General features: G+C 43.5%; 1 protein-coding gene across 4 annotated transcripts; it reads right to left on the bottom strand.

Moving 5' to 3' along the window:
• Positions 1–6,124: 6,124 nt before the first annotated feature.
• Positions 6,125–13,203, bottom strand: slitrk3a (SLIT and NTRK-like family, member 3a). 4 transcript variants are annotated; one of them, XM_020040764.3, is made up of 4 exons: positions 12,651–13,203; positions 12,026–12,118; positions 11,382–11,583; positions 6,125–10,567 (listed from the first exon to the last, which is right to left on the bottom strand). In XM_020040764.3, the coding sequence occupies exon 4, from the start codon at positions 10,515–10,517 to the stop codon at positions 7,803–7,805; it is 2,715 nt and encodes a 904-aa protein (XP_019896323.1). In that variant the 5' UTR covers positions 10,518–10,567; positions 11,382–11,583; positions 12,026–12,118; positions 12,651–13,203; the 3' UTR covers positions 6,125–7,802. The 4 variants fall into 4 exon arrangements, with proteins under 4 accessions (XP_019896323.1, XP_019896370.1, XP_010900004.1 ...); XM_020040811.2 differs by lacking the exon at positions 11,382–11,583 and having other exon boundaries at positions 12,656–13,203; XM_010901702.3 differs by lacking the exon at positions 11,382–11,583.
• Positions 13,204–13,761: the final 558 nt, after the last annotated feature.

Consider the following 13,761-nt stretch of genomic DNA (forward strand, 5'->3'; position numbering starts at 1 on the left):
ACAGAATGCTTGTAAATTTGAGCCGATAGTCAGACCACATATTTAAGGCAACCACTAACAACATGGGCATCAGGATCCATTTCATTTTGGGAGTAAAGTATTGCGGCATACCAGAGTGCTAGGTTTTATTTTGTTCCTAGAATCTGTAACCTCACCTTAACAGTGGAGTGTCCTTATTCATAACAGCACACATGCATGCATACATACACAAATAAACATGCATAAGTATTGTGTAAATGTGCATACATAGAATAAATACACACTCACACACACACCCCTGATATATCTCATGTAAGTATTCAGTCGTTTTATTCAGTACTTCGTAAAAAACGCCTTTGGCAGCAATCACAGCTTTGATTCTTCTGGGGTATGCCTTTACCAGCTTTTTTTAACACACTTGTCCCAAAAACATTACAGCATTGACTTGGCTTTGTGCTTTGGGTTTTTGTTGTGCTAAAATATTAATATTAATCACAGTCTGAGGTTCTGTGTGCTCTGGGTCAAAATTTCTCTTCAAGAAGAGATATTTTGCTCCCTTCATCCTTCCCCAATCCTGACAATTCTCCCAGTGCCTGATACTACGAAGCATCCCCATAGCATGATGCTCCCTCCACCATGCTTCAACATAGTGAAGGTATTACCCAGATGATGAGTACTACCTTGTTTTGCCAGTTTTGCCGCTTGAACCAGACCACAGAATCTTTTCCTCATACTTTCAGCATAATTCATGCACCATGGCATAGGGTTCAGTCAAACCACTCTACAATAAAGGCCTGATTGATAGAGTGCTGCAGAGATGGTTATCCTTCTGGCAGTTTCTCCCATCTCCTCAAAGGCTGCTCTGTTGGAGTGACCATTGGGTTCTTGTTCACCTCCCTGATGAAGGCCCTTCATGTCTGATTACTTAATTTGGGTGGACAGCCAGTGCTAGGAAGAGTCTTGGTAGTTCCAAACTTCTTCCATTTGACAGAACTTTGCCTCAATACAATCTCAGAGGTCTATGGAGAGTTTCTTGGACATTACTTGTTTTGTTGCTCTGACATACACTGTGAAGTGGGGGATCTTATGTGTGCTTTTCTAAATCATGTTTAAATCCACTAGACCTCTGAAGGTGTGCTGTGGTATCTGGCACCAAGATGTTAGCAGCAGGTCCTTTAAGTCCTGTAAGTTGTGAGGTGGGGCCTCGATGGATCGGACCTGTTTGTGCAGCACATCCCACAGATGCTCGATTAGACTGAGATCTGGGGAATTTGGCCAAGTCAACACCTTGAACTCGTTCTTGTGTTCCTCAAACCATTCCTGAACCATTTTTGCTTTGTGGCAGGGGTACATTATCCTGCTGAAAGAGGCCATTGCCATCAGGGAATACCGTTGCCATGAAAGGGTGCACATGGTCTGCAACAATGCTTAGGTAGGTGGTACGTGTCAATATAACATCCACATGAATAGCAGGACCCAAGATTTCCCATCAGAACATTGCCCAAAGCATCACACTCCCTCCTTCCTTTAGTGCATCCTGGTGCCATGTGTTCTCCAGGTAAGTGATGCACACGCACCCAGCCATCCACGTGATGTGAAAGTAAACGTGATTCATCAGACCAGGCCACCTTCTTCCATTGCTCCGTGGTCCAGTTCTGATGCTCACTTGCTCATTGTAGGTGCTTTTGGCAGTGGTCACAGGGGTCAGCATGAGCACCCCGACTGGTCTGCAGCTACACAGCCCCATATGCAACTGCGATGCACTGTGTGTTCTGACACCTTTCTATCAGTACAAGGCTTAACTTTCTCAGCAATTTGAGCTCCAATTACAATTGTAGCTCGTCTTTTGGATCAGACCACATGGGCCAGCCTTCACTCCCACGTACATCAATGAGCCTTGGCTGTCCATGACACTGTTGCCAGTTCACCGCTTTTCCTTCCATGGACGACTTTTGATAGGTACGGACTACTACAGACTGGGAACACCCAAAAAGGGCTGCAGTTTTGGAGATGCTCTGACCCAGTAATCTAGCCATCACAATTTGGCTTTTGTCAAAATCGCTCAGATCCTTATACTTGCCCATTTTCCTGTTTCTAACAAATCAACTTTGAGGACAGAATGTTCACTTGCTTCCTAATATATCCCACCCACTGAGAGGTGCCATGATAACAAGATTATCAGTGTTATTCACTTTACCTGTCAGTGGTTATAATGTAATGGCTTATCGGTGTATATACCTGTTTGTTTTTGTAAATGTATTCACTATTTTCCCTAATGCCTACCCCTCAACAGAACCGTAATCATACCCATAGCCCTTTCCTTAACCTTAACCATAATAGCATAACTTACCTAAACCTAGCCCCTAATGCCCAAAACTAAATCAAATTCTAACACTAACAGTGACTGTAAATGAATCTAAACCTAACTAGGATAAATTTGCTTATTTCCTAGTGGAATCTGGCAAAACACCTTGTGGGGACCAGCTGTCAGATTTGAACATGATTGTTTGGACTTCTGGTCCCCACATGTACAGTAAAACCTGGACTCTTGACACATACACACATACATACATATGTCTATCCATACATAGTATATGCACAGTTTTCGTTCAGTTTTCACACCAGCCACAGAGGCAGTGATTCAGTTATTTAATGACTCAAGACTCCTTCTCCCTCCACCATTTCAGCACCTTGAAGCGCTCCCACACACTGTCTGCCCTCACTAAGCCACAGAAGCTGTCCGTACAGAAACAGAGCATCTACATGCGCACACCCACACACAAACACACCTGTGTTTTAGTGCCAATTCAGCAACAGGGACAGCTCTGAGACATTTTGCCTTCTGCAGCAAACTTTGGAGAGCAGTCCCAAAGCTGAGAGGCAGAAACAACAGGGCCTAATCATAACGCACGCCAGCACATGCATTCGCCCACACAAACACACGCACACATCACCACACACCCACGCAGAAACAGAGAGCATCTCTCCCAGTAGAGTCGTCTCCTGCCACCTCCACCTCTCCACCGTCTGTTTTAGAAGCTCAGCTGTGTTAATTGGACAATTACAGCCTCTTTTAGGAACAAAAGAAAGAGAGACTCCCTTCTTTCTCCACGTGGCAGAATCTAAACAAGCCTCTACTGAAGGGACTCATTGTGCCGACATCCCTGTCTAAGCCTGTTTTCTCCTCTCTTTCCCGCTTATCCTCTCCCTCTTTCTCTCTTCATCTTCCTCTGCCTCCCTGGTTCCCCAGCAGTGCTTCTGATCGTGTCTGGGCTAATTAAGGACTTTGAAAGGCCCAGGAACAAACACACACTGTCAGAGCAGAACACAGGAAAACCTGAGTGAGCAGAAACTGCCTCAACACATGGCTACACACACACACGCGCGTGCTCGCGCGCACCGCTTCTGCAGCATGAAACAGAAGAACTGACTACAGCCTCCGTGCCATAGAATTAGGAATTAGAATATTAATACATTAATAGGATCTCTATGCTCAGTGTGAACTAACAAAGAACAGCCTCAACTGGAACAGCTCAAAATCAATCAGTCCGTCCAGCGTACCAGCCAGTCAGCCAACAAGAAGAGGAAAACAATGCGGTAAAAAAGGTATCAATGGGATACAACACATACAAGTGCACGGACAAAGGAAAGGATGTCTTTATCTCAATGTAGGTTGTATTAAAGAGACACTGTGTAGAATTCCATCACTAACGTTTCAAGACTACATTTTTTTTTTAAATTCCATGACTTCTCTCCTTCCCTTCCCTTGCCAAATAATGCCAGAATAGTATTAATTAGTCCATGAAAGGTTAGCAGGTTTATGGTTAGAGGAATCATATTGTGACTAAAGCGAGTATGAAGAATCTCAGAAAGTCAGTGCAATCTGACAGACTGACCGTCAGGAAAGTTTTAGTGGAGAATATCTCAGGCACTATTTTGTAGAAAACTAATTTGAAATATTAACTTAAAACATTCACTGCAGACAGACATATTCTGGTCATGTATAATAGCCGTACAGTAAAGTAGTAGTAGTACAAAAAAAAAGATGCACCCTTAAAATTACATTTATAAATAAACCAACTATATACCACAATAAGTAAAAGAAAATGTGTTGTGTTGTTTTATAGTATGCCATTTTAAAATAAATGCAGTGTGACATTTACTTTCACAGGTGCCCAAAATGAATATTTGAAAGCCATTCTCCAAAGAGGCCACACCCCTTGAAATAAACCATGGATTGCATTAATGGTCCAAAACAGGACAGCCATTCTGATTCCTATTTGAATTAGCTTTGGTAGTAACATTAAAATCACCCATAATATGTGTTACCCTAAAACATAAAACTATGTCAAACAACAATACACAAATATACACAAAGCAACTCAAAACAAATTTGACATTTCAGAATAATGTCCAGTCCTTTATACATCACACTGTATTTTTCAATTGTCTAATTAAGTTGTTTGTGTGACAGCACAAAAAAGCAATGTTTACTGTTTTACAAATTTGGTCTGATCAAATAACTTTAGGTGTGGCTTTGTAGGGCCTTTTACCAATGATCCTGTTATAGTTAGTTTTATTACCAATATGAATATCATACTACATTACAAAACTTTGCTTCATACAAAAGTGGGAATTTTAATACATTTATCATCAATATATAAATGTTTAAAATATTAAAACTTTTGTATTGAAATATAGTGCACACCACTTGTATGTAGCTTTATTTTAACCTAATCTAAGTGATCTGCTTGTGGGATCATTTATCTTGGTAAGTAAAAATAAAATGAGAATGGGTTATTACAATTGGTTTTCATAAGGAAAGCCACATTAAGCCACCAATGAAATCCCTCCCATACAGTTCCTCAAAATGTCGTAACCAATGAGGACACAGGTCAGCAAGACAAGTTGCATAGCATTAGTCTGTTTTTGAGTACCATAATGTGAGTTAACTCAGCAACAGGAGTGAGTTAGTAGTAGCTACTACTGTATTTGTCATGATTCTCTCCATTTGATATCTTTTCTTGTTTTCATTGTGAGAAGAGGCTCAAACCTCAAGAGACACCGCTGGTAGAGAAAAGGTTATTCAAACAATGTACACGTTTTTTGCTGGCACATTGTAGCCAATTTTGCACAAGGTATCATTAGGGAAAAGCAAACAAACCCTTTCTCTTCATTGCAAAAGCATTACACTTCCCCTTCTAATGCCCAAGTGTTGTTTCCCCAGCAGTATGGCTTTACAAAAGACCCCCAGATATACGTAGGATAACAAGAGGATTTATTAGAACAGAATCAACACTCCTGTGTGTTGTCAGAACCAAACAGAGAATCAATTAAGCCTTGAATAAACATTAATCAAAACTGTGGGCTGTGTCACCCTATCCTGATTCCCCAGAAATATAAAGATGGATCAACTTTTTTTCTCATTTAAAGTAGAATTATTCAGGTTTGTACATGCAGAAAACTGCTGACCTCAGTGAATCAGTATATTGGAAGGGGGTGAGGTTTGGGGCTGGATTAAGGTGGGGTGGGAGGTTTGATAAAGAATGGGGGTGAGATTGGATGCCAGCTTAGAGTGGTTAACAATATAGACATTTTGCCTAGAGTGATGCTACAGTGGTAATAATAATTATAATTATTATAATAAATAATAATAAAGGCCTATTCAATATTTGAAGTTGAGGAAACTAGTTTAGTGTTTGTGAGAGAGAAAAGTAAAATGGGTGTAAAACAGTTGATACAGACCTATCTAGAATGGAGAATTGGTTATAGTGTTGTTGACTGACATTAAACTGAAGTTAATGAGAATTAACAATGGAAATGACCTTTCAACATAAATATCTCTTCCAAATCACAGTACTTTCTTCCAAATTCCACATCTACTGTTCTGATTTAACAGCCTTATTTTGTGACTCCTAGCAATCAATCAAGTGACATGAAAAAACATTGTGAAATATCTAACTATTGACTGGTTTGAATTAAAAAGCATTGCCTGAACTGTCCATCTATTCAAAGCTATTGAAAATGACTTCCATATAAGGACGTAATGTATCATAAATATGTGTGTGTGTGTGTATATATATATATATATATATATATATATATACACACACACACACCAGTGCACTGTATTAATATAGGCCCTCCAATCGTATTGATTAAATAAACAATATATTGAAAATATAATTTTATCTTGTTTATGTAGGTAACTGTATTTAGATGGAACTACCTACAACAAGGGTAAATATGTTATAGTGTATTAGCCCAGTGTTTCATTTGGTCATGTTCTGAATTCATTGTCACCTAATTATTCTAGAAAAGTCTGGTGATAGTCTCTAACAAACCAGCAGGACAAGGCCAGCTGAGTGTCCCTCTGTCGCCCTCACTTGGAGAAAATCTGAAATTTCAATCTGCAGTGAACTGCTTGCTGGAGAGCATCTGCTTCACTCAGACCTACTGTCTTTTCTAGCACTTACTGAACTTTCATGTTAACACAGTAACAATGAAATTACAACACAATGGTATATTTAGAGAACCCCTCAGGAAAACCTCATTCATTCATTGGCATTTTCAATTCTTAATCGACCAAAGGTTTGCCTCTAATGTGTATTGCCAACCATCGTGTCACGCCTTGCCAATCTAGCCTAAGTGACACTGTAGAGTAGCAGCAAATTCCTAACCTTGTCTACAGCTGAACAACACAAAAATGTATCAAGCCACTACTGACCTCAATGTATCATTCTGCAATGCACAAACACAGCACAGCATAGCGCCATACCAAACACATAACCTCTATGTTCTTCACAAACGGTCCGTGGCAGCACCCTTTTCATTTATTTAAGAGTTTGTTTTTATTAAGAAGGCTATACCAGACGCATATTCACTATACATTGATTTAACATTACCTTTACAATAAATTTTCACTGAAATTACAGAATAAATATATGCACATTTTTTTCTTCAAATCTTTGTGAGAGAGAAAACATTAAAAGTGCCTCCTACAAAGCCGTTAGTGTCGATAAGATAATCCCAAAGCATTTTTCTTAAGAAAGTGCATGGAATTCCAGAAAACCTTGAGCGTCATCATATAATATTCACAAATGTTGTTTTCATCCTTGGGCGGGCACGTCCTTGAGAAGCACCCAGATATAGATAGTAGTCCTCTTTAATAATAATAATGATAATAGAATATAAAATTAAATAGAACACTGAAACCGTAATGCGTTGCAGTGTTTCTATTAATATGTGAGTGATAGTTCTGAGCAAATCCCTCGCCCCTGCAATGGAGCGAGTGCATGCAGCAAACTGCAATTTATTAGTGTTTTTCTTTTTCTTTTTTTCTGACAAACTTCATGTGCAGGGCCACCAGGCGTTTATACATCCACGTGAAAGATAGAGGGACAGAAACACGAGCCCAGTGGCCGCTGAGGCGTCTAGCTCCCGGTCCTATCGCGCAGTATGTTACTCCACTCCACCGTTTAAGACTGTGCGAAGGGCTCAGTTTGATGGAATATGTTGTTCGGATGTTGTGATTTTCCCAAGTGCATCCTCTTTCTTTATCTCCTTCTCCTCGGCAATTAGACCAATCTGTTCTATATAAAAATAAGGGTTGATAACATTGCTGGCTACTTTGAAAAAAGGCACTTCATTGAATCTGAGAATGGCCTTTCCTCCAAAGCGTTTTTTTGGGGAAAACGTTTTGTAATACAATATTTTAATATCATGCTGCTTTTTTTGTATGTTTTTTTTGTTCCGTGATTTTGAACCGTTTGGGCTATGGAAAAGTGAGTGTGTGTGTTTGTACAGAGTATATTCTCCGTGTGTTAGAACCGGTAAGATTTCTCCAGTACTTCGAGGTAATCCGGCTTGGTTTGGAGTTTGGCCCTTAACTCGAGGTAATCGCTTTGGGAGGGGTCAGGGAAGCAGCCTTTCCCAGCTGTGAACAGCAATGTCTCCTTAAGACGCGCGTCCTGTTGTAAGTCTGGGTATTGCATACCGGGCGGGTGCGCATGTGCGACGTGCATGTCCTTTAGTTTCGGCACCGTTCCATACAGACAGTCTACGAAACCAACTGTCGGCGTGGGTCTCTGGCTGTCAATCACGGTGGGGCACAGGCCACCGTTCTCGTGAAAACCCGACAAGTCCCCTGCATTGTGGCTCACTGTGACGATCGTGTTGAGCTTCGAGTTTGAGACGGCTAGCGTCCACTCCCTCTCTTTTTCTATTAGGGTTCGGTAGTTACTGTTGTTCTCTTTCGTCTCTGCAAACTGCGCCCCCTCCTCCTCCCCAATCTCCCCCTCCCGAGGCTTGTAAATGGGGTTGTTGCACATTTGCGTCACGGGGTGAGGAATGTAATCATAGACATGACTGTGAGTGTGTGTGTGGCCGACGTGACCGTGAGTGTGTGTGTGAGTGTGTGAGTGCCCGCTGGGCGGCTTCTCCGGCGAGCCTGCGCTCCCGCTGCTAGTCTGTCTCGGCGGATCCTCGAATATCCTGCACTGCATCTGGATTCCCGTCAGGTCCACCTCAGAGCGTTTCCGGAAGGGCAGCCTCTTCCGCCTCCGGAGGACAAAGGCAAAAAGCCCTGCCGCCACGAAAACCGCTGAGATGATCAAAATGAGAAGACTGAGTATGAGGACTGATAGAGGCACAGGCCCTCTGCCTCCAGCCTTGCCGAGACCAGAGCTGCCTGTGGTCAAGTCATCAGAGGGGAGAGCTGGAGAGGGTCTGGATGAGTATTTTAGCTCCGGACAGATAACCTCAGCCTCCAGGGACCTCAGATCCTTTCCAGCGGCAAACTCAGGGGTCTTACAGCTGATGTCACTGACCATAATAACCGAGGACAGCTTTTCCATCCAGGTTTTGAGAGGGATGATGTCACAAGAGCAGTCCCAGGGATTCCCGTGAAGATCGATTTGGACTATGGAATGCAGGTGCTCGAGAACGCCACGCACGGGCAGAGACTTGAAGTGATTGTAGCGGAGGTTCAGGCGAGCCAGGCTGGTGCCAGCGAAGGCATCGGTTGGGAGGCTATGAAGAAGGTTGTTGTTCAGGAAAACAAGCTGGAGGCTGGGCATGAGAGAAAAAGATGCCGGCTGGATCTCCCAAATAACGTTATACTCAAAGTAAAGATAACTTAACGTCTGTAAGCCTCGGAACATGCCGGGGGTTAGCCTATCAATGTCATTCCCACTCAGATACAAACTTTTTAGGTTGGGAAGGTTAATAAATGCCCCTTCCTGAATGTATGAAATCTGGTTATTCCCCAGGTGAAGTAAATCCAAACTAGAAAAGTTCCAGAAATCAGAGCGATAGATTTTCTGAATAAGATTCCCGCTCAGGTAAAGTTTCTTGGCATTGAGGGGCCTAGGCAGAAGCTCTGAGATATTATGAAAGCCCTTCTCTTTACAGTTGACCGTTAAGCCCAGGTCGTTGATGTGGAGGTTGCAGGTGCACCGAGAGGGGCAGATGATAGGGATGGGCGGACGGGTCTGGTAGCCAGCTATTGGAGGCTGGTTCAGGCCAGGGTAGATACTTCTAGGTGTGGGAGGGTTCTTGGGAGGCCTAGGCCGTTTGGTGGGTTTGTCATGCCTCTCTTTGTACTCAACGGACGACGCTGTATTGTGGAACGACGACAGCATGGACGACGGTTTCGTTGGCCACGTGTGTTCGTTGTTGAACGGAGACCGAGGGATTCCTAGTTTGGCCTCGATTTCTGCGTCTGAAAGTAATGGACAGAGCTCGCTGCGCTTGATCTCGCGCAAGTCTTTCCCGTGCAAGTGGAAGGGGTATTCACAGGTGATCTCCCCAACCAGTGCAGTGTAGGGGATGCGTTCCAACCATGTTTTTAGCTGCACTATGTCGCACTCACAGATCCAGGGATTCTCCTCTAGCTGTATTTCCATCAGACTGCGCCCTACATACTCCAGAGTGCCCTTGTATGGCAACATCTTGAGCCTGTTTCCCCTCAGGTCCAGGTGTGTTAGCGACACCGACCTGAAAAGGTAGCTCGGCAGGACTGGTATCAGGTTGTCATTCAGGATGAGCACCCTGAGTTTGTGAAGGTGCCTGAATGCTCCGCTCTCTATCCTCTTGATGACGTTGTAGTCCGCCTGCAGGTATTCCAAGCTCTCCAGACCCAGGAATGTGTCATTGCGAAAAACCTCTAGTTTGTTCTCGTGCAGAAACAGCCGTTTGAGAATTCCCAATCCATTAAACGCTCCGGCGTGGATGTCCTGTAGCGCATTATTCCCCAAATTTATGGACACAGCGTTGTTGAGGTGAAGAAAACTGTTGAAGTACAGCTTTCTCATGGAGTTCCTCTGAAGGTTGAGTTTGAAAGGACGCGTCCATGTCTGGGAGATCTGGCTGATGTTTGTAAATCCCTTGCTGTCACAGTGGACATGGAAGATGCCCTCTTTGACCTCACAGTAGCAGGGCTCGAAGCAGGGCTCGTCGATCTCCTCCGAGTCCTCCAGCAGTGGGATCGGGGTGGTCCATCCTAAGGCTATGGTGCTCAGCAAGGTAACCCACAGCATCCTCACTGAGACCTGATGAAGTCACGGCTATGGGAAGCCACTTCACACCACTGCAACCACAATAGAGAGAGAGAGAGAGAGACATGAGAAAGAGGGAGGGGGAGGGTATGACACAGACACACACATATACACAGATAGGGATAGCGGGGTAAAGAGTAAAGGAGAGAAAGAGCAAGAGATCTAGTTATAATATATGTCTCATGGCTGCTGTGCATGGAAATGATTGAATACAATGATGTCAATGTTCCCTATTTACTGTTTAGCCCATTACATTCCAACTCTAACAAAATAACAAATATCCCCTTACTAGACCGTTGTTAAACGTCACCACAAACATAAATGACATAAATTGCAGAAGACCTACCAGCAAGGTTGCAATAAATCAAACCCAGAGATGCTTATCGCAATGAATAAATAAAGGCAACAGCAGAACTTGAAGGGTGGAGAGGAGAGGAGAGGTGATCTCTGTGTATTTATTACGTAATGTTGCCGACCTCTCCCGGTAAATCAGACACTTGGAGTACGCCGTGTTGTTGTGAAAATTAATGACGGTGCGGTTTCGCCAGATTAATCATACCATAGCGGAAGCTGTAGCCTACTCCTGTTAAACCGGGATACTGGACAGGGACAGCTCTGTCATTGAGGCTCAACATATGTACCAGAGAGGACAAGAGGACATTTCGGCTATATACTGCGTTTCTCAGATCAGCACCTGAACCGTATCCAATGAAAACAATTTCAGGAGAGATATTTAGTTTACTTTACAGTCAAAGTCACACTCAGTTCCATGTACTCTTCAGGCTGCTGTCTGGTTTAAATTATTCAGAATCAAATGTTCATATCCTTCAAAAATATTTGCCTTACCTCATTGTAAAAATACATTATATCGGATTTAAAATGTAAGCATCTAGATGATCGCAGATGATTAACTGCTGCTCACGGGATGGAGAAAAAGGCAAAATAACTCTTGAGAGATAAGCCGGACAAGCTCTGCTCTCCGCTCGCGCGCACCTCGTCTGTGCGGATTATTCGCCTCCCCGGGAGTGAAGTCCGTTAGCTCCCGGTCCTTTGGGTCATTGCAAAAGAAAACAACAAAAAACTGAAAAAAGTATTTTCGTTTTATGAGGCACGTGAAACGATTCCGTTCACCAATATCCCCGCTTGTGTTAAAACTGCACACACACATTCAGGGACACAAGCACACACAAACACAATGAGATGAATAGCGCACTTTGTACGTTCCCACAGTGCCCTGCTTCCACGGTTTGGCTAGCCTCTAAAACCTCTGTGCTGTCCCTGGTACTGAAATCCCACTGAAAACACATGAAGTGCCGGCGGTCGCTGTCCATTAAATCATTGGCACCAAAATAATTTAAAACAAATCCTCAAAATACGCAAAAAAAGAGAAAATTCAACATGCAGTCTTCCCTGACTCCCACGTCGCACAGCCGGTGGGAAGTGGTCTATATTCCCTGTGCGTGTCAGCTGTTATATTCCTGGGTACCTACTCAGTTTAACGAGATCCAACTTCACATCTCCTGCGTGTGCTGTGCCCGTGTGGCAGGAGGTGCGATATCCCGGTTGTCTTCGTTAAGGGGCGGCTGAGAGAATAGGACGGAGGACGAGAAATTAGAAGAAAAGGAGAGATGCATAGAAATGAGCCGCACATCCATACAGCGTAACAATTAAAACCCTGCATTTAGACCTAACCATAACAACGGGGTAGAATCATCCCAGAAGGGACATTTAGGCTATGTTAATTAAGGACTAAGGAAAACAAAATTAAACGGTAAATCAATCCATTAATAATATATGTTGAATATCTAAGGAATGGGAAAAGAAAATGATGCAACAAAGTAGGGAATATTAAACATACATAGATAGCGCCTACAAAAACAGAAAAACCACTGAAATTAATGGCAAGAGTACTGCAGTTGCTTTCATCGTGACATCGGCTCGAAACCAGTGAATAGGGAAACAAATACCCATTGATCAGAAGGATTCAGCTAGATTCCTCTGTTCCGTTAACACCATTAACGAGTCCTTCCATTTCCATCTCACGTCAAAGGTTTTAGTTCTTTGCAAAATGGATAAACATGAACACACACACAGACTCACAGATGCAGCACTCACCTTACTTTTGCACTGCAATTTAAGAGCATCCGGTAAAAAAAAAAACACTAGTTTAAAGATTGTTGGATCTCCCTCTCTCTCCTCTGAAGCTTTTCCTCTACCTAGATTTTCTCGTTGCTCTCTCTCTTTCTCTCTCTCTCTCCTCCCACTGTGGCTCAGGCAAAGAGAGAGAGAAAATGAAGACGTGATTGGAATGCAGTGTTCTCTCTTTTCCTATCCACAGCTTTGCTTATGATGCAGGTCCTCTACTTGCTTGCTTACAACCCCCCGACGAACGTTCAACAGTGTAGCTGGTCCAAAACTGCACTCTTCTTGGCTTAAGATTCCCAGCGCTGTCTGATGCGCCAACCTTCTGTGGGTCATAGAGAAGACACTTTATCGGTCTGCTCTTTTTTAGACGTCACGGCCGGGATTGAGCTCAAAGAAAAATAGGGAGAGCAACTGACGTGAGAGAGTGAAAAAGGGGGGAGATATTCAGGGGACGTTGGTGTTCGTTCTGGATAGTGTCGGCGTGAGAAGAGGTGCGCGCTGAGTGTCGCAACGGGAGCGAGCGTCAGGGCGCTCTTTCTCGTTCTGCGCTTTCTCTTTCTCTCTCTCTGTCAAAAGGAGAGAGAGGCTCGTGCATTCCTGTGTACAGCGGGTGGGGTATTTCTCGTGAGGCAGCAGACCTGTGGATGACAGGCAGCGCGAGACGGAGCAGGGAACAGAAGGCACGCATGGGACGATTCAAACACGCACGCACACACGCGCACACAGAGTGACTTGACAGAAAATATCTTACTTGTTTGCTTAGTCCTCATGGCAATAATGTATTTTTTGCGTTTTTTGAGGGGAAGTTAATGCTACAACTATGCAGGGCTGTCCCAGCTCCCGAAGATGCTATTTGTTTGTTAGTTATATTTCTCTGTCCCTATCTCTTAACTTATGTCTATCCCCGTGAACAGCAGGGAGGGTAGCCATTGAGTAGTTTGTTCGATCTCTCTGCAGCAGTCACCGAGAAGTAAGCGAGAGAAATCCTTCTGCTCAGTTCCCTTCTGCGTGCTTTCCCGCGCCCAGCCTCCAGCGGGCAATACAACCTCGCTTGAGAGCCAGGGCGCGATTGAATTACATG

The sequence above is a fragment of the Esox lucius genome, chromosome 1 (assembly GCF_011004845.1).
Source record: "Esox lucius isolate fEsoLuc1 chromosome 1, fEsoLuc1.pri, whole genome shotgun sequence".
Lineage (NCBI taxonomy): Eukaryota > Metazoa > Chordata > Actinopteri > Esociformes > Esocidae > Esox > Esox lucius.